The sequence below is a fragment of the Lissotriton vulgaris genome, chromosome 3_1 (assembly GCF_964263255.1).
Source record: "Lissotriton vulgaris chromosome 3_1, aLisVul1.2, whole genome shotgun sequence".
Lineage (NCBI taxonomy): Eukaryota > Metazoa > Chordata > Amphibia > Caudata > Salamandridae > Lissotriton > Lissotriton vulgaris.
The window spans coordinates 670,301,702-670,320,196 of record NC_141689.1 but is presented as its reverse complement, the minus strand read 5'-3'; the positions used below and the strand labels follow the sequence as shown (position 1 = coordinate 670,320,196).

General features: G+C 43.2%; 1 protein-coding gene across 17 annotated transcripts in view; it reads right to left on the bottom strand.

Annotated features, from left to right (window-relative positions):
* The window catches only part of PPIP5K2 (diphosphoinositol pentakisphosphate kinase 2), a 1,400,407-nt gene that overhangs the window by 1,121,151 nt on the left and 260,761 nt on the right, over positions 1-18,495 (bottom strand). For all 17 annotated transcript variants that reach the window (XM_086960990.1, XM_086960983.1, XM_086960987.1 and 14 more), the window contains exon 8: positions 4,355-4,516. In XM_086960990.1, coding sequence (XP_086817116.1) covers positions 4,355-4,516 — 162 coding nt within the window. The remainder of the gene's footprint in view (positions 1-4,354; positions 4,517-18,495) is intronic.

The following is an 18,495-nucleotide window of genomic DNA, read 5'->3' as shown; positions in this document are numbered from 1 at the left end:
TCTCCACAGCCTGACCCTCAGGTGACCTGGTCCTCTTGAGTGACATAGAGGACGTGTCGCTGTCCACATCAGAAGACGCAGATTGTCTTTCCTTCAGCCAAAGTAGAAGCCTTCCTTCTCTATCCCTCAAGATCTTAGTGGAGAAGGTGCGCAAATTTTAAAATGTTTTGCCTCATGGAAGGGATAGAGGCAGTAGATACACTCTTCATGTGCATCATCTACATGCACCCTCTTCTTCCCACAGGATTTACAGGCTATGAATAATCCCTTTTTATCAGACATTCTTCTAAAAGAAATCCAAAAGAGACTTATCTGAGAAATTTGAAGTAAACTGAGCAGAGCTTAGGGAGACTCCCTTACACTACAAGTGCGGTGAAAATCTAAGGAACTCAGCCTCTCCTGGGAAGGTTCTATAGGGTGCTGGGTGCTGATTGGCTGAGTTTTCAGTTTGATCCTTTTTGTAAAAGGAGACTAATAGGCTATAGAAAAAGATGATTGCTACCATAATAGCCTATGGAAAGGTATTATCTAGTACTTAGTACTTTGTTATTTATGTACCGTGGGACTCCCACTACGACGACGGGGAATGATTCAGGCATGTGAATCTATGAAAGATACCCCAATACTGGATAACATTGATTTTGGAACAGACAAATTTCCGCTATTCAAAATACACCAGTGTTTTTGGATTATTTTGGAGACAAGATTGGAAGCTACACTACATGTTGTGATACAGATAGGTCGTGCTTCTCAATCGTTCTGTATAGAGCGTGGTTCTAGGAGAGCATCTCTACGATTGTTTAATGCTTGTTTTTTTACTTTGGCCACCATGCGTCTGTGGTAGATCCTGGCTACCAATTTCTCAGTTAGTTGGTCGGCTTGTTTCTTGTAGTCCTTGAGTTCGGTACAGTTCCTCCTAATTCTCAAGAACTGTCCGAACGGTAGATTCTCTTTTAGATGCCTGGGGTGGAAGCTGTTAAGAAAAAAGGAGGCAGTTTTTGGCTGTGGGTTTCTCATGTGTATTGGTCTTCAGTGTGACGTTTTCTACAATGATATTCAGATCCAAGAATACCAACTCCTTTTTACTCATGGTGTGCGTGAACTTCAAACAAGTATTTTGATCATTTACCCATATTAGGAATGCAGTGGCTGTTGTCTTGTTGCCCTCCCAGATTAAGAGAATGTGATCAATATTTCTCTTCTAGAGTTTGATATGTTGAAAAAAGGCCGAAATGGGAGGTGATGACGCAATCATTCTTGAAAGGGGGGTTTCAAGCCCCCGATATTGAACTTTACTTTTTTGTGTGCCCACGCCCACTTCGTAGCATATTGGTTCGACCCCCACCCCCCCCCACCCCCCCCCCCCCCACCCCCCCCGTACATGCCACACTTAGACATTGAGCAGGGGTACATGTCTCCCATCCCGGTTGCAGCCTTCTTTGGAACGCCATTTCAATCCAGGGACGCTGACCCTACGACGGTCGCATGAACAAATGCAGCCTGTCGGGACATAGCCAAGCACCTACAGGCGTCCATGCTGTACTATCATTTACGCATGAGGCTGGTTGCCGCCGGATGCTCCAAGAAATTGGGGTAATGGCATAGGGGACCTATACGAACATGTGGAATTTTGCGATAGGAAGGCTTTCTTTCGAGGTTTACTGCCCACCCCTATGGAGCTTTTCTTATATGTTAGGCTGCGACAGGATGTTAAAACGGCTACTCCTAAATTTCACTGCAAATCTTCAGAGCTGCTCCCTTGCACATCCTACTTTAAGCACTATACCCACACACGTAGTTTCAATGCTTTATCACAGTACCCTAACGGCAAGCACTGAGCAGCGACGAAATTCACGATTATATTAGGATGAGGAGCTAGAGAGAGACTCCTCTTAGCGATTAACAAAAAGGAAAAGTATCGGCAAGTAGCATACTGCGCATTATACATTTTAAATACCTACATCAGCTTTTTTATACCCCTGCTCGGCTTCACAGGTTTCACTTGCGATCAGACGATAATTGTGACTGGTGCGGCAAAGCAGGAGCTGATTTTCTACACTAATCATGGAGTTGCGAACCAATTAGTGGATACTGGCAGAAAGTATTTGATGCTCTGGGACAAATGACTGGATCGCCGATCCCAGCCATCCCTCTCATTGCATTGTTGGAATACACAGAGAGAGTGGATCTCCTGACCAGGAAATACGTTTCATTAGGCCTGCTGCTTGCTAAACGCAGGGTGGCCTGCCGGTGGGGGGTGGGGGGGTGGGGGGGGGTGAGGAGGGGCCGGGCCCTCAAGTTCAAAGAGCGGGTGCAGGACCTCATTTTCTGTCAGAAGGAATCACTCATCTACGCTGAGCTGCTACTACTTGCCTCCAAGCCAAGAGATATATGGGACCCCTTGAGAGCATACCTACAAGGTCACCCTCTTGCACCAGACACCATATAGTAGAAAATGCCGGTGTGGAGGGTGGATGAGAGGTTGCGATCGGTGTGTGTGTGTGGGAGGAGGAGGGGGGGGGAGGGGGGGGGGGGGCTGGACACATTCAGCTAGAGAAGAAAAGCCTAGGCCCATGAAGGGCACTGTTAACTACAAGAACAAGCTTAACAATGGTAGGGCGAAATGATTGTGGATTGTAAACTGCCTGCTGTAAAATTGTGGATAAGAATTTGCGAATGCTGCCATGGAGATGACCAAACCAAGAATAGAGTAACCATAACGAACTCTTAGTGAGACACATGAATGCAATATTCGTCTGGATGGAAATTAGATTTTTTTACATTGTTTTTTGAATTACAAAAACCCAATAAAGAAAGTTTAAAAATAAAATGGTTTTGCCAGGATAACACAGTTCAGGCGAAGATACTATGTAGTTGAAATACAGTGGCTTTTTGAAGGCAACGTAAGAAAGACAGTTCCGTTTTCACTGTGTCGAGTAGACTGTTTACTTAAAAGTGAAGCAACTGCAAGAAGGCTAACAGTTGGGCTCCAGACCGCTCTGTTTACCATTTAGTTGAGGACTGAGAGCATGAATAAGCAAGGAGTAATGGAAAACGTTGCATTCAAAACTAGGGGTACTCCAAATACATTCAAATCGAGTGTGGTAAGTATTTCCAAAACTGCACTGCTGAAATATAATCCCAACAAGGGGTGGTGAGGGACAGAGTCTCTGAATTAAGCAGAAAGCTCTCACCCAGTCAAGAGATCAGGGCTAGATCCAACACCGTTTTTTAGCTCACTGCACCATCCCAGTTTCAGAACCTGGGTGTATGCAAAATAGTCTGTTCCTGTCCCAGTGCATGATGGGAACAGGGCAAACCAAACTACAAAAGCCAATTCTTACACTGGGAAGGAAACAAGCTCCCGGGGACCGGTTTCTGGCATTACAGCCGTCTTCGGCCCGGTTTGCTTGAATCCTGATGGTGCAATGAGCAAGGGTCTCTTCCACCCTTCCACGCTTAGGGTGGACAAAAAAATTTATGGCCACTATAGGTGTGGCAGGGTATACTCAGACATGAGTCCCTTTCTCACTGCTCCATCAGGATTCAAGCAAGCCGGGCCGAAGAGGCTGAAATGCCAGAAACCGGTCCCCGGTAGCTTGTCTCCTTTCTGGTGAAGAATTGGCTTGGTAGTTTGGTCTGCCCTGTTCCCATGATGCACTGGGCCAGGGACAGACTAATTTGCATATAGCCAGGTTCTGAGCTGGGATGGGGCAGTGAGATAAATAACGGTGATGGACCAAGCCCTGATCTTTGGACTGGGTAAGAGTGGTCTGCTTAATTCAGACACTCTGTTCATCACCACCCCCTTTTCTGTATCGAAATATAATCCCAAGCCTGCGTGTCCTGCTAGGGTGTACGGTCAAATGAAAAACCAGGTCCTCCATACGTGGATCCTATTTGTCTACTCTATTATCTGGGAAGGTATTTTTTAGTTAAGGTGTGTGGAAAAAACAAAAATATATTTATTGCTGTGTTCACATTTACCTTTGGCAAAACATGCTTATTTACAAACAAAAAAAAACTGTTATTCCCCCCTGGAATTTCATGCAGCGTCATGCACACAAATAGACAATGGTGATCTGAGTTATTAAGTAATAAGTGCTCTTAAAAAAGGCAAGTGGTAGTAGGCCACATATAAAGAGTACACATGCCAACAGAATCAGACTGATCAGTCACACTAGGCATGATCTACCGGGGATTCAGCCGTCCCCTGCCTATTTGTTCGTGTTTCCAACAATCATGCATGGACATAAGGAAGTGGAATATGATCCCTTCGAGCTGTTAATGTAAGCGCCAGGCTCCCCATGCTTCTTTACAATCCCAGGCACACTTTTCTGCACAAGCCACTTACCTTAAAAGCAAGGCAAACTTTCCAAGCGATTAGTTTCTCTCTGGCATTCAGGATCACTGGATACCGGACTTCCTTTCCCTCACTGTCCCGTTCAACTTTGCCATCCAGGGCAGGGGACTTCCGAGCTTCTGCGTGGGCATAATCTGGACCAACTGTGTACACCTTCGGAGGAAAAAAAGCATGGGATATTACTGCATATGAAGGCACGGCACTCAGGGGCTTGAGGGTCTAACATGACTGATCACACTGGCTCAATCAAAGATGTACCTGTTCTGCGTCATGCCGCACACCTACTCCACTACCCATACTAATAATATGAATGTAGAGACAATCCTTTCAACACACGACAGAACAATACGCTTAAGGATATGAAGTAGACTACCCAGGAAATAACAGCTTTTATTATACACCACCGCGCCTACCAAAGGAACTTTACCGGAACACATGAACATGCGCACACCTGCTGCTGCCACTGTCGGGTGTCACTGTCTGTGGCTATGGGTTCTGTCCCTTCCCCTGGCGAAAGGCCCGACCGAGGTTTAAATGAGGAGGACAACCGACTGACCTACAGCTTGCCAGAGAAAAATAAAGACTTCGAGGGCTCTATTAAGTTCCGTCAGGACCTTGGTAACTAATCTGGTAACACTACAATCACCACATATAAAGCAGAACAATAAAACAGGCCGAAACAAAACAAAGCGTTCATGTACAGTAAAATCATTTGTCCCTGCTACGCCTTTGCAAATAGATCTGTAAACATACCTAACAGTGCAATGCAGCTTAAACTTCATGTGCAAGCCAACTGCAAATAAAACTAGTCTAAAATTCTCCATGTAGGCATTTCCTACTATCACCTAAATACTTTGAACATGCTCAAAATGATGAGAATCGTAGGCAGCCTCAGAAAAAAAGAGCAGGTCAATGCTCATTCCATGGGTTTTGAATTTCACTTCGAACAAAAACAACTTGCCCTCCATACAGGAGGTTATTTAAGACCAAAGGTCAAAGTGTGCGGGATTTGTGGGGAATTACGTCCACATGCTTGAATTTAACAAAAACAGTTCCCCTGCGTTTTATTAAAAGACAACTGTCTGGGGCGGTTAATTCCAACAGTTGAGATGCTGCAGGTGACGTGGAACAGAGTATCAAGTGCTGGGAAGCCGAGGGAAGAACAGACAAGAAACAAGCCTTCTTGCCAGGGTGCCTGATGCCTGAAAGAAATGTAAATGTGTGCAAATGGTTATTCTGCAGGCTGCATGGGAGCAGTACTGGCTTTAATTGATGCAGTCACTTCAGGATTCATGATGACAAAGCTTTATTCTTTTTGAGAGGCATTTTAAGGGTGTTACCAGTTGAGCTGTGGCGTGCCTGCTTTTTTTATTTATTTTTTTATTACTAATGCATAAATGACAATAATATGTTCAAAAATTACAATTCATTATTACAGGAGAGTAGAAAACAAAAAGATAAAGAAATCACAGTAATGCATTTATTTTATCTTTTCTCCTGCCCAACCTGGGAGTTGGCCTCACTCTGTTATCTTTGGTTTAAGTATAGGTTAGTTTTCACATTTATAGTTTACCTATGCTTCTCAATCCATTTGGTCTGTGGTGCCCAGATGTTCAAGCTTTTTGTTCGGGAGCGCAGTCTCCTTCCTGCGTAAATAGCTTTTTCGAAGTTATAGTTTGCTAATAGCCTGGAGAGCCATTGCTGAAACCCGGGGGATTAGGATGCAGCCATGCTGATGCGAGACATAAGCGAAGGATCGCCATACCGATAAATAATAATTCTTCTCCCGGCTTCCCCTGCATGTCCTGAGCAACCCCAAGTCCTATCAATGTCAGAGATAGAGAGCAGTCAACTTCTAAATCCTCCTTAAAGAAGTTGGTGATCTCTTGTTTTAGTTTATTAAGTGCATCACAGGAGGCAAACATTTGACTAAGATCTGCCTGATATAATGCACACCGTGGACAACCCGTACCTCTCCCCGTCCCCCATTTAGCAATCCTTTTCATGGTAAGATAAAGCTAGAAGCATGACTTATAACATTGAGGCTGGAGTCGAGCAGGGATTAAAATATTCTGTGCTAGTTTAGTTGAGTGAAAAAATACACTTTCGGGAATTCCAATCTCCGCTTTCCACTTTAATGCATGATCTTCCGTATCATCTGTCATTAGTGAGTTAAACAAATTATAAACCCCTCCAATAGAGAGATCTCTATTATTTCTCATCTTATCTATTAAATCGTTGTTAGCAAAGCCTATTGGACCCCCCTTTCTTATTTAGGAAATCACCGATTTGCAGATATTTATAAAAATCCCACCGATCTAGCTCATACCATTCTCTAAGATTTTCAAAGGAGACCAGTCCTGTTGGAGAAAAAAAAGCTCCAAGTTTAGTCAAGCCCATGTCGCCCCATCTTTTAATAATTGATCCTTTAAAACTTCCAGGTAGACTGGGGTTATTACAAAGTGGTGTGTAGTAATTCGGACCGCCCAGACCGATTAGTTTCCGGACTGATTTCATAATTTTATATCCCCCTTGCAACGTTTTAAAGTGAACTTTCTTGAAGTGGTTGTCATTTAAGTATCACCAGACCCAGGCCCATGCTTCTGCCCCCATTACGAGTTCCAGCGGGGTCGGTATTTCTTCTGTTGCACTATCACTTGTCTTCTCTTGTATAAGAGCTAGGTTATTTAATAATGTAGTGGCCCAGTAGTAGAGTCTAATATTTGGTAGGGCCAGTCCTCCCCTCTCCATAGGTAAGGATAACAATGTATATGTCCTTCTGGGCTTAGCATATGCCCAAATAAATCGGGAGAATAAATCCTCAATTCCTTGTAGACATTAGTGGTAAATTCCAGCAGGATTGGACTAAGCAGGTATACAAACTTGGGAAAGAATAACATTTTGATGACATTACATATGACGATAATGTCAAGGTGTAAATTGTGTAATCTCAAAAGATCTGTTTTTGTTTTAGCAATTAGTGGTTCGACATTGTCTTTAACAATGTCGTCGATATTTGCGGAGATATCGACGCCGAGATATACTGCATTTTTAACTGCTCTGACGTCATTAATCATAATGTTCTTCTCATTACAGACGATTAGGGATTTACTGCGATTAACTGAGTACCCGGAGAGTGTACTGGATCTCGCCGCTTCTGCCTCAATTTTGACTATAGCCGTTCCGGGATTGGGGCTTAAGACCTGATGTCACTTCTTGTGATGCAACTTCCTGTGATATCACGCGCCACGATGTGACGCGCCGTGATGCCTCTTGCATACTGATTAATTAGGTTAGCCCCCACCTCTTTTTTTAGGACTTGTGTCCTGGCCGAAACCGCAAGTCACCTGCGAGTGTCATGAAAATGTAGAAGGCCGAAAGAAGGTGACTTAATAAAGGCTTGAAAGTCCAAGCGACTCGCTTAGAGTTTACTAAATTGGGGTTAAATTACTACTATACAATAAGTATTTCGGGGCAGATTTACAAGCCCCTTGCGCCACTTTTCCCATGTTAAAATTGACGCAAAAGTGGCGCAAGGGTCTTGTAAATCTGCCCCTTAGTGTTTGAAAGTAAGCTGATTAACGGATGTATGACGGTACAACGCGTGGTATTACCACGACTACCATTACCACGCAGGTTTTAAACGCAAGAAGTTACTTGCGTTGGGGAGCGCTGGATAGTGAATAGTTTAATTTACTATTCTAACTCCAGTCCCCGTGGATAGTAGGTAAGGTTTTGGATAGTAAATTAAACTATTCCCTATCCTAGAGCTCCTTCCAGCGCAAGTCGTTGTTACGACTTTAGTTGTAAAACCTGCGTGGTAATGGTACCGCGTTGTAATAGTTCCGTTGTAAAGGATGTTCCCCCTGATTAAAATCAAACAGTACATTACTGAAACGTGCGGTGTTGTGTAACATAAGTGGGTAGTTACTGCCACCTTCAGGTCAAAAGTGGAACAGGACCTGGTTTGTTTTCTTCTGGCAAGTGTATTTTTAGCCAGAGAGCACATTAACTAAAAGACTTTAACAAATCCGCACTACAGGTATACATACATACATGCCAACATTTCAACTTCAATAAGAGGGACAAATATGATTGGGTGGAAAGACCTGACTAACGCGCAACACGAAACGGGTCAGATGTAACACAAACTGGATCGCAGGCAGGGGTGGCTGGTGACATTTGAAAGTGGCGGGAGCTTTCTATCGGAGTGCACCATGGCGAGCGAGTGTAGCGAGACGCCGCCCGAAGCTCTTAAGAGCGGGGGTAAAAAGAGTGAGTAATTGGTGAATTCTCAAGCAAATTGGAGAAGCAAGAAGGTTAACAAAGCAATTGTGAAATTGCAGATATTACATTAATAATGGGATGTCATGTAACAACAAGAAGATAGAAATGTTTCTGAAGGTAGGCTCTGCCAGTGCCACGCACCTCCGAGCAATATATACGCTGTGTGCCAGCAGGGCCTAGCGTCAGAAACATAGTTATGGTTTTGAAGCTAGGCCCAGTGCTGGCACTCAGTATGTATGCTTCTCAGAGGTGCATCACACGCCAGGACCTGTTGCTTCAGAGTGAGAAACATTTTCTGCACCAGTTTGGGTTCTCACTCTAAACACCAACACTCTTTGAAGTGCAGAGTCACTCTGCACTTCAAAGAGTGTTCGTGTTTAGAGTGGGAACGCAACCCGAAGGTAATTCAGAACTGCTTTTGATGAAGGCACACATTTGGTTTGTGCGACTGTCCTTTAAGTGCTACTTGCCAAAATCCAAAATGTCGAATTTCACCTCAATCTGCAGTATTTCTCGGAGGGCTCCTACTACTACAAGTAAAGCTCAGGCACACATAGACCTACTACTTTGTAGTATATGTGGGCATTCTGGGGGGGGGGGGGGGGGGGGGGGTGAGTGTCAGAAAAAAGAACAATACCTACTACAAAGTGGGAGAAAAGAAGTGAAAAGCAGTGCAACCGCCAAGACCGGCTCAAATCTACTCAAGCCAAGCCGTGGAGTAAGCCACTCACAGGCACTACTAGAGAGACAGGATAGAAGACTAACAGCAGAAAGGCAAACATTAATAAAGTCAATTACAAAAAAATCGAATTCACCTAGAAATGGAAGAAAAACCCTCTCCCTAAATATGACATAAACCTAAACTGCCATATATAAAAGGAATAAATACACAGATGAAATTACAAACAATAAAATATAGCGTATTTCAAATATGCTCACATGCTGGGAATACCAAAATCACTGACATACAATTTTACATGCATCTCAAAATGACACGTCATATGACATGAGCCACTGCTCAGAATATGCCAAATCATACAGAGCATTACAATACCAATGCACACAACCACTCAATTAGCACAAACCTATTGAACACTTATAACTATAATAATAATGTTCAGCATATGATGTACACATTCATACAGCTGGTCTTGCTTTTTGAAAGGGACTTCCTTCGATTTCCATCTAACAAGTCACCTATTTAACATATATGATTATTACACATTCTGTCAAGTAACGTTAGCTGCAGCTGTCTCTGTGCATTTTGGTTTGTGAAACTGACGTATATTGTAATCACATTTTCTGCTGTTGTCAGGCAAGATGCTTTCTTTTTGGCTGCCTCCATGCATGCTCATATAAACATATCTTAGCAAAGAGACGTGTGTTATTGTATGCCTTTGTGCAACCAGAGGCTCAGGGTCGAGAAGGATTAGTTACTTGCCTGTAATCCTAGTTCTCTTCCAGGGGTATCCTCATCAAGGTCATAAGCATTAGAATATTCCCGCCCATGTGCGGGACCCCGGAAACAATATATTATATGTGCCCCACATATATATACTCATATATATTTTCCAATAACGCTCGCTCCAACCACAAATTCCAGCCGGATTCGCATAAGAAGACGAGGCAGACCCAGCTTGGTGCTATTTTAGTTTATTTTCTTAAGACGCCACCAAAATCCTCACGACGCGTTTCGGCAGATTTATGCCTTGATCACATGACAACATAGTCGTGAAGCACACACCCTTTTAAAGTGCAAGTGCAATAATAAACATAAAAGAAATATTCACATGTTCTGTGGTCTGTTTTTCTTTCTCAGGTTACATCAACATTTAGATTTTTTCAAAAATAAATGTAAAATACAGTATGTAATTTCTGTGATATACACGTAGATAATATTTGTAAAAATACATTGACAGCAAATAATTGTAAAATACAATTAAAAGGTTGTACTGCAGAAAGAAAAGAGATTTGGTAATACCTGTAAAATACAGTTTTTCTCCTTTGTAATGCTTTGCATAAATGCACAGTCATATTGTCAGCATCACTCCGTGTAACATATATTTGTCATTTGTATGTACACCTCACCACTGCCATTTTTATCTACGAATAAAGTCACTAACTGATTTCCCGAGTACATGTGTTTTTTCAAATCTTCTTGTGCTGTGCTTCTACGTAGGAAAACCCAATGATTCACCCTATTGGTGTCTTATAAGTGGAAAGTGCTAAAGTGCATAAATAATAAAGTGCATATGAAACAAACTATCATGTTTTCTTCACCAGTATATAATCATACTGATTAATAGGTATTTTCATAATCTAGTACTTTCTCTTTCAATTTGATCGTCTTATTTCAGTATCAGCCAGTGTTTTTCACAGCAACTAGGAACGCAGGCCAAATGGACAATTCATTCATTTTATCCCAGTTCAAGGACATGTTTCCCACAATTAGTTAAAAACATCCTTTGTATTACATTTTTTTTTTTAAACCAATTCATGCCTTAAATAAGAAAATTAAAAATCCATTCATCATTTGATTATATACAATAGACAATATAAATAACCAATTGAAATCATTATTAAAAAATTCATCAATTAATATCATCTTTGTCTAAAATCCATGAAAGATTATATAGGATTTCATAATTATAATTGTGCAAATAAACCATGTTTAGAGAAGTCATTTGTAGACACACAAATACATTTCCTCCCCACACACCTTCTTGGGGAATGTGGCCTGACCTTATTTCTTTTGATCACTCTTCTTTATCTATTTTCTGAAACTGATATTTGGATTGTATGGCAATGTTGGTATAAGCATTTATTTATTCTTATGCTGGTTGTTAGTCTAGATATGTATATAAATCTTCACCCATATTTAACCCATTGGGCTGGTTACTGTCCAATAGTAAAATATAGTGTTTTTCCAGACGACGCAGCATCCCCTCCCTGTCACCGCCTCTTCTTTGGATGGGGACGCTATCTATCAGGTAGTATTTTAGATCTCTTGTTTTTCCCCCATGGTGTTCCTTGAATTGACGGGCTACCGGGTAGCTAGGGTCACTGTTGGTTATCGCCCTAATATGCTGTAATATCCTTTGGTGCCCCGGCAGTTTTGTGCTTCCAACATATCTGAGATTGCAGCTACATTCCAAGATGTATATTACATATTCGCTTTTGCAAGTTAAATGTTGTTTAATCATTTGGGGTTTTGAGCCAAAGGCTGTCATATAAGATGTTTTGTTTATACCAAATGTACATGCTTTACAGCTGACACATTTAAAAAAAACCTTCCTTGCCTTAAGCCAATCTGTACTACTTTTACATTCCGGGCTACTGGTTACTAAAATATCTGCCATCGATGTAGACTTTCTAAATGTTATGGCAGGAAATTCAGGAAGTGAGTTACCAATGACGGGGTCATCCTTTACTATGTGCCAGTCATTCCGAACTCTTTGGCGCAACAATTTGTGTTGACGATTATAAGTAAGTATAAGTCTTGTGCCCTCTTCTATCATTGATGTCACATTTCGTTGGGATTTTGGCGATGTACTAGCTTGTACCAATAAATCCTCCCTGGCCCTCGTCCTTGATTTCTGAATTGCGCTTTTAATAGTTTTGGCACTGTATGCCCGATCCATGAATCTCAATTTACTTTCCTGTTGATTTTTAACCAGTTCGGCCTCACTACTGCATATTCTGTGCAATCTAAGCATCTCCCCATAGGGGATACTATGTATGAGATGTGCGCTAGTCGCATGTAGCAATGTGTTTCCAGAAGTTTCTTTTCTAAACAATGTAGTACTGATCTTCAAATTTTCTATTTTGATTAGAACATATAAGAATGGGATTTGTTCACTGCTGATGTGCGATGTGAAATTTAAATTCATATTATTATTATGCAAATTAGCAATGAACTCCTCTGCCTCCTCCTCTGTTCCATCACATACAATCATTAGATCGTCTATATATCGTAGCCACGATATTACCTTATCTTTATATGTGTCACCGAGTTGCCTCCGAAGAACTAGCTCCTCCCACCAGCCCATGAATAAACATGCGTAGCTGGGGGAGAAGCTGGCCCCCATTGCAACACCCTGTATTTGGCGGAACATTAGTTTTCTGAATAGAAAGAAGTTATGTTCCAGACAGAAGACCAACATGTCCATAAGCATCTTGTTGTGTGACGTGAACTCTATTGGTCTCCTGGCGAGAAAATAATTCACTGCCTTAATACCATCTGGATTTTTTATACACGTGTATAGAGATGTTACATCAAGAGTAATCAATTTGTACCCCTCCTGCCATTCCACTTTTCCAATCTTCAACAAAAAATCCCCAGTGTCTCTTACGTAGGACTCTAAGTTTTGAACATGTTCCTGAAGGAAAAAGTCTATGTATCTGGACATATTTTCAAAGGGCCTGTCACAGGCCGCAATAATTGGACGTCCAGGAGGTTTTTCCCTGTTTTTGTGGATTTCGGTATAAAATAGATTACCGGTGTTTTGGGGAACTCCTTTTTCAGGAATTTAAACTCTTCTAGACTTAGGAGTCCCTTGCTCTTCTAAGCCAGTAATTTGCTGCATCGTTCATCTTGCATCTGTTTATACCGGAGGGGCGTGCTATGTTGGTAGCATTGAACATCGTTGAGTTGTCTTTCTGCCTCGGTTAGATAGTCATTGAGGGGCCTCAATACAATGTTCCCCCCCCATGTCCGAGTTTCTTATTACGATTTTATTTTGTCTCCTTATAGTTCTTTGTGTTTTAATGTTCAGTTTTTTTATTTGTGATACTATGACATCATTAAACACATCAATGGCGTCTTTAGCCATTATAGGCACAAACTTCGATTTCCTTTTGAATGGGGTGTCAGGTTTATAATTTCCAATACTGTCAGTATCTTGGGTACTTAAGTACGGAAACCCCCGCTGGCTTCCCTGCATCCCCTGAGAAGGAGTAGCTGTTTCAGAGCTCGACGGCAAGTTAACAATTGATTGTAAATCCGTTAACAGTTCAAAGTCACATGCAGCTAAGTTTGGCATGGCAGTTGTACTAGCAGATGCCACGTTTGGTCTAGTTTTTACACTCAACTGTTTGTGATGTTTACGCAATTTCAATTTTCTTATACATTGATACACGTCGGCCCTGGTTCTGGTGTAATGAAAGTTCGACTCCGGGCAATAGGATAGGCCTAGAGATAGGAGTTGAGTCTCAGCTGCTGTTAAGTCAATTTGGGCCAAATTTATAATTGTGTTTGCATTACGTTGGGGGGTTGTTCTTTCACTTACTTGGTTTTCTTGTTTGTCCACGACCCCCTGCCCATGCCTCCTCTTTTTGTCGCGCTGTTTGTTTGCGGTCCTCCTCGCCCTCCTCCTCTTTGTGTGCCGTTTTTTGCCGACTGCACAGTACTGGAACAAAGGGTTTCCCGCCGACTCTGCCTCACATACTCTAGTTCCTCGGCCATAGTAAGTTTTGCTGCATTATCAATTCATTGGCCACCCTCGGAATCCGAGCCGTTTTCCGTTGTTGCTCTGGCACCCAACAAGGAGGAGGTTTCAGGCTCAGATTCCTCTGCTAGCGCAGGTGATTTATTAACACCTTGTTGATTTTTCTGTGCAGCTGCCTTTCGCATTGTGTCAAACTTCCTTGCAAAACTAAAAATCTTGCCATTTTCGTAATCTTGTTTGTCCCGCCTGAAATTATATGTTTTACGTGCCTTTATTTTCTCTTCTTCCTTTTCCAATTTTTGTTCCATTTCGTCATTTAATTTGTTTTTTTGCTCTTGTGGGTCACTCATGGCTTGAATCTCATTCCTTAGGGTTTCTATTTGGGGCAACAGCTATTCTTGTCGCTCTCGGCGTACTTAACCAGCAGTTCAACCAGTTTACGGGAAGAGTCCAAATTGCATTGTGCCCATTCCGCCATTAGCCTTGGGTTTGGTGTGTCGTAGCTGGGGGCATACAGTCATTATTCTCAGCCCCCTTGGTATGCGACCTACATCCAGGTACCTTCTCAGCGATTTCGACTCCCACCATTTGGCTGTCTCCCTGCGAATGAGTTTTTCTAATGCCTTGTATTTATCCCTTAAGCCTACTCCCGTAGTACTGTTTCTCGACCAGCCGTCTTACTGGTGATTATCGGCTGCAGTGTCTCGTCCGAGAACACATCTACTGCCGCACTTTCTCTATTCCTCAATGTTGTCGCGGACATGGTGGCTTATTTGCTTAAACTTCGTGTGTGTCTGTCGTCCGCAATGGCGTATACAATAGCGTGTATTTCATTGATTTTAAATCATTACGGGGACTCGACACAGCACTCTTCCTCACCTGCCGTTTGTCTTGGACTCGTCCTTTAACCGACGCGGTCGGGTTCCACGCTCACTTCAGCTTCCTCGCTTCAGCTCTTCCGAACTGCACTCGGTTGCCGCGAGGCGTGTCACCTTCCGTTTGCTCAGCTGGACCAAATTTCCAAATGCGGCAGGGGGCTCCGTGAGTTATCCGTTCCCGGTTTGTTTATTCAGCCGGTGCCCCTCCAGAAAACACTTTCTCCGGAAGTCAGGTACCTTAAACTCTCCATCTTTCACGGGGCCAAACTTGCGAGGAAGGGGTCTGCTTCACTGGGGAAAGTTGTCCAGTGTAATTTTCCAATAACGCTCGCTCCAACCACAAATTCCAGCCGGATTCGCATAAGAAGACGAGGTAGACCCAGCTTGGTGCTATTTTAGTTTATTTTCTTAAGACACCACCAAAATCCTCACAACGCGTTTCGGCAGATTCCTGCCTTGATCACATGACAACATAGTCGTGAAGCACACACCCTTTTAAAGTGCAAGTGCAATAATAAACATAAAAGAAATATTCACATGTTCTGTGGTCTGTTTTTCTTTCTCAGGTTACATCAACATTTTGATTTTTTTTTTTAAATAAATGTAAAATACAGTATGTAATTTCTGTGATATACACGTAGATAATATTTGTAAAAATACATTGACAGCAAATAATTGTAAAATACAATTAAAAGGTTGTACTGCAGAAAGAAAAGAGATTTGGTAATACCTGTAAAATACTTATAAAAATAAGCAATTGCAGCCAAATAAAGAGTAGAGCTGAATTATGCTGTAAAGAATTTGCACCAAACATGAACCATCTGCATCAGAAACATGAGAAACAACACCAAAGATTGTTTAGAAACCGTTTTAATGCTTGGAAAGCAGTAGAAATTCTTTTAACTCACTGAAAGCATAGAAAGCTCCCAGGCTGCATTGCAAACACACAGTCTAAAAAGACTGAAAAGCTAACCTGTAGCTGCATGCAACAAAAACTGACACCGTGCCTTTAAGGCACTCATGACCCCCAGCTTCCCATCATGCACCAGGGGTGACAGTTAGGTCAGTTGTTCTTTTCGGGGACTGAAAAATCCAAGTAACAAATAGGTTAACAATATCTCCTCATTAACGAATGTCCTTTGCCCGGGGAGGCGGGAGGGTTGCTTATGACTTTAATGAGGATACCCCTGGAAGAGAACTAGGATTACAGGTAAATAAGTAATCCTTATCTTCCAGGGGATCCTCATCAATAGTCATAAGCATTAGAATAGGATAGCGAGCCTCACCTCATCCCTGCGGGCAAGGGAATAACAAGACAGTAATCTCATCAACAAGCCTGAGCAGGTCATAGGCTACCCAAACGGATTCCTCAAGGAGGCTTGCCCTACTTGAGTATTGGCCTTGGAATCAGATTCTAGACAGTCATGCCTCTTAAAGGTATGAACTGATTTCCAGGTTGCAGCCTTGCATATCTCTGACATAGGAATGTCATTTAAGAAAGCTACTGTGGCTGCTTTCCCTCAAGTAGAATGCGCTTTGGGTGACACCAATAAAGGCTTGCCTGCAAGCTGCTAGGCCAATTTAATGCAGGAGACAATCCATCTGGAGATGGATCTCTTGGCCGCTGGAAAGCCCGTTCTCATTGAACCATAGTTCACAAACAGATGATCCGTCTTCCGGATACCCTTGGTCTTTTCCAAATAGAACTTGAGCAATCTCTTAAGATCCAAGGAGTGCAGTGACCGCTCGGCTGGGGTCGTAGGATTTGGAAATGGACTGATTTGTATCAGAATCAGAAACTACCTTAGGCAAGAAGGATGGATGAGCTCACAGGACTACTCTGTTGTGGTGGAAAACAGTATATGGAAAGAAAGAAATCTGGTTAGGTGATTTCCTGTACGCTACTATGGCTGACAGATGCACTCTAATGGAAGCATATTTCAACCCAGAAGTTGCCAAGGAAAGGAGGTATGGAAGGATTACTTCCTCCTGCCCTTTAGTAGGATCTAGGTGACGATCCCTACACCATATGTAAAACCTTTTCCACTTGAACGCATATGACGCTCTCGTGGATGGCCTCTTAGCCTCTTTTAAAATGTGCATACATTCGGGAGGCAGGTTCAGATGCCCATATTGCAGGACCTCAGGAGCCATGCTGTCAGGTTCAGTGATGGGAGGTTGGGATGCAATATCCTTCCGTTCATCTTGCTCAACAGGTCCGGCCTGCAAGGAAGCCGTCGGTGTGGACACACAGACAGATGCAGTGGCCAATCCGGAGCTATCAAGATCATCTCCATGTCCGGCCTGAGGAGCTTGGACACCACCTTCGGAATCAAGAGTTAGGGGAGGAAATGTGTAGCAAATGTTCCTGACCAATCAATCAGGAGAGCAATCAGGAGAGCATTCCCCTGCGTCCCTGGCCGGAGGAATCTGGACGCGAAGGCGTGGCATTTTGCGTTTTCATCGTCTGCAAACAAGTCTATGGTTGGACGACCCCAACAACGAAAAATTTCTTCTACCACTTCGTCGTTTAGCACCCAGTCTGGCTGATCTTCGAAGTGCCTGCTGAGTGCATCTGCCTTGGTGTTTAATTCGCCTGGAAGGTGCACTGCCACTACTGATAGTCCCCGAGCCAGAAGCCAGTGCCAGATCGGCTGAGCCTCCAGGGAGAGAGAGCGAGATTGTGTGCCTCCTTGTTTGTTCAGATGGAACATGGTGGTGGTATTGTCTGTCTGAACTATGACTGAGTCGGTGTTTATAGCTGGAAGAAAAGCCTTGAGAGCCAGATGAACTGCCTGAAGCTCCAGCATGTTGATGTGGTAGGTTTGGTGCTGAGTTGACCACCGACCTTGAATTTGAAGGCACCCCATGTGTGCCCCCCAGCCCTCTAGAGAAGCGTCTGTGACCACGGACAGTGTTGGAAGAGGTTGGTGAAACGGCACGCCCAGCAACACATTCTGCGGGCGAGTCCACCACAGGATGGAAGTCCTCGCTGCCTGGGACAGACTGATTCGATCCACCCAATTCCCTGTTGCTTGGTCCCACTGGTCCTCTAGAGCCTGCTGCAAAGGCCGCACTCTTAGTCTGGCGTTTGGTATCAGAAAAATGGGGGACGCCATGGAGCCCAGCAGGGAAGCTACCTGTCTGACTGTTGGATTTCGAGACTGGAGGAGAGTCCTGCACTTCTGTTTCATAGAGGATAGCCTCTCCTCCGAAGGAAACGCTTTTCCCAAACTTGTGTCCAGAACTGCGCCCAGGTAGTGGATGCTCTGGGTTGGTTGTTGGACAGACTTCTCCATGTTTACATGGAGGCCTAGCTTGTGTAACTGCTGTAGGCACAGTTGAAAGTCGCTGAGTACCTGTCGGGGAGATTGGTCTATTAGGAGCCAGTCGTCCAGGTATGGATAGACGAAGAGCCCCTTCTTGTGTAGATAAGCCGCAACCACTGCCATGCATTTGGTGAAGACTCGTGGTGCTGATTTGAGCCCGAAGGGCAGCACTTTGTATTGGTAGTTCTTGC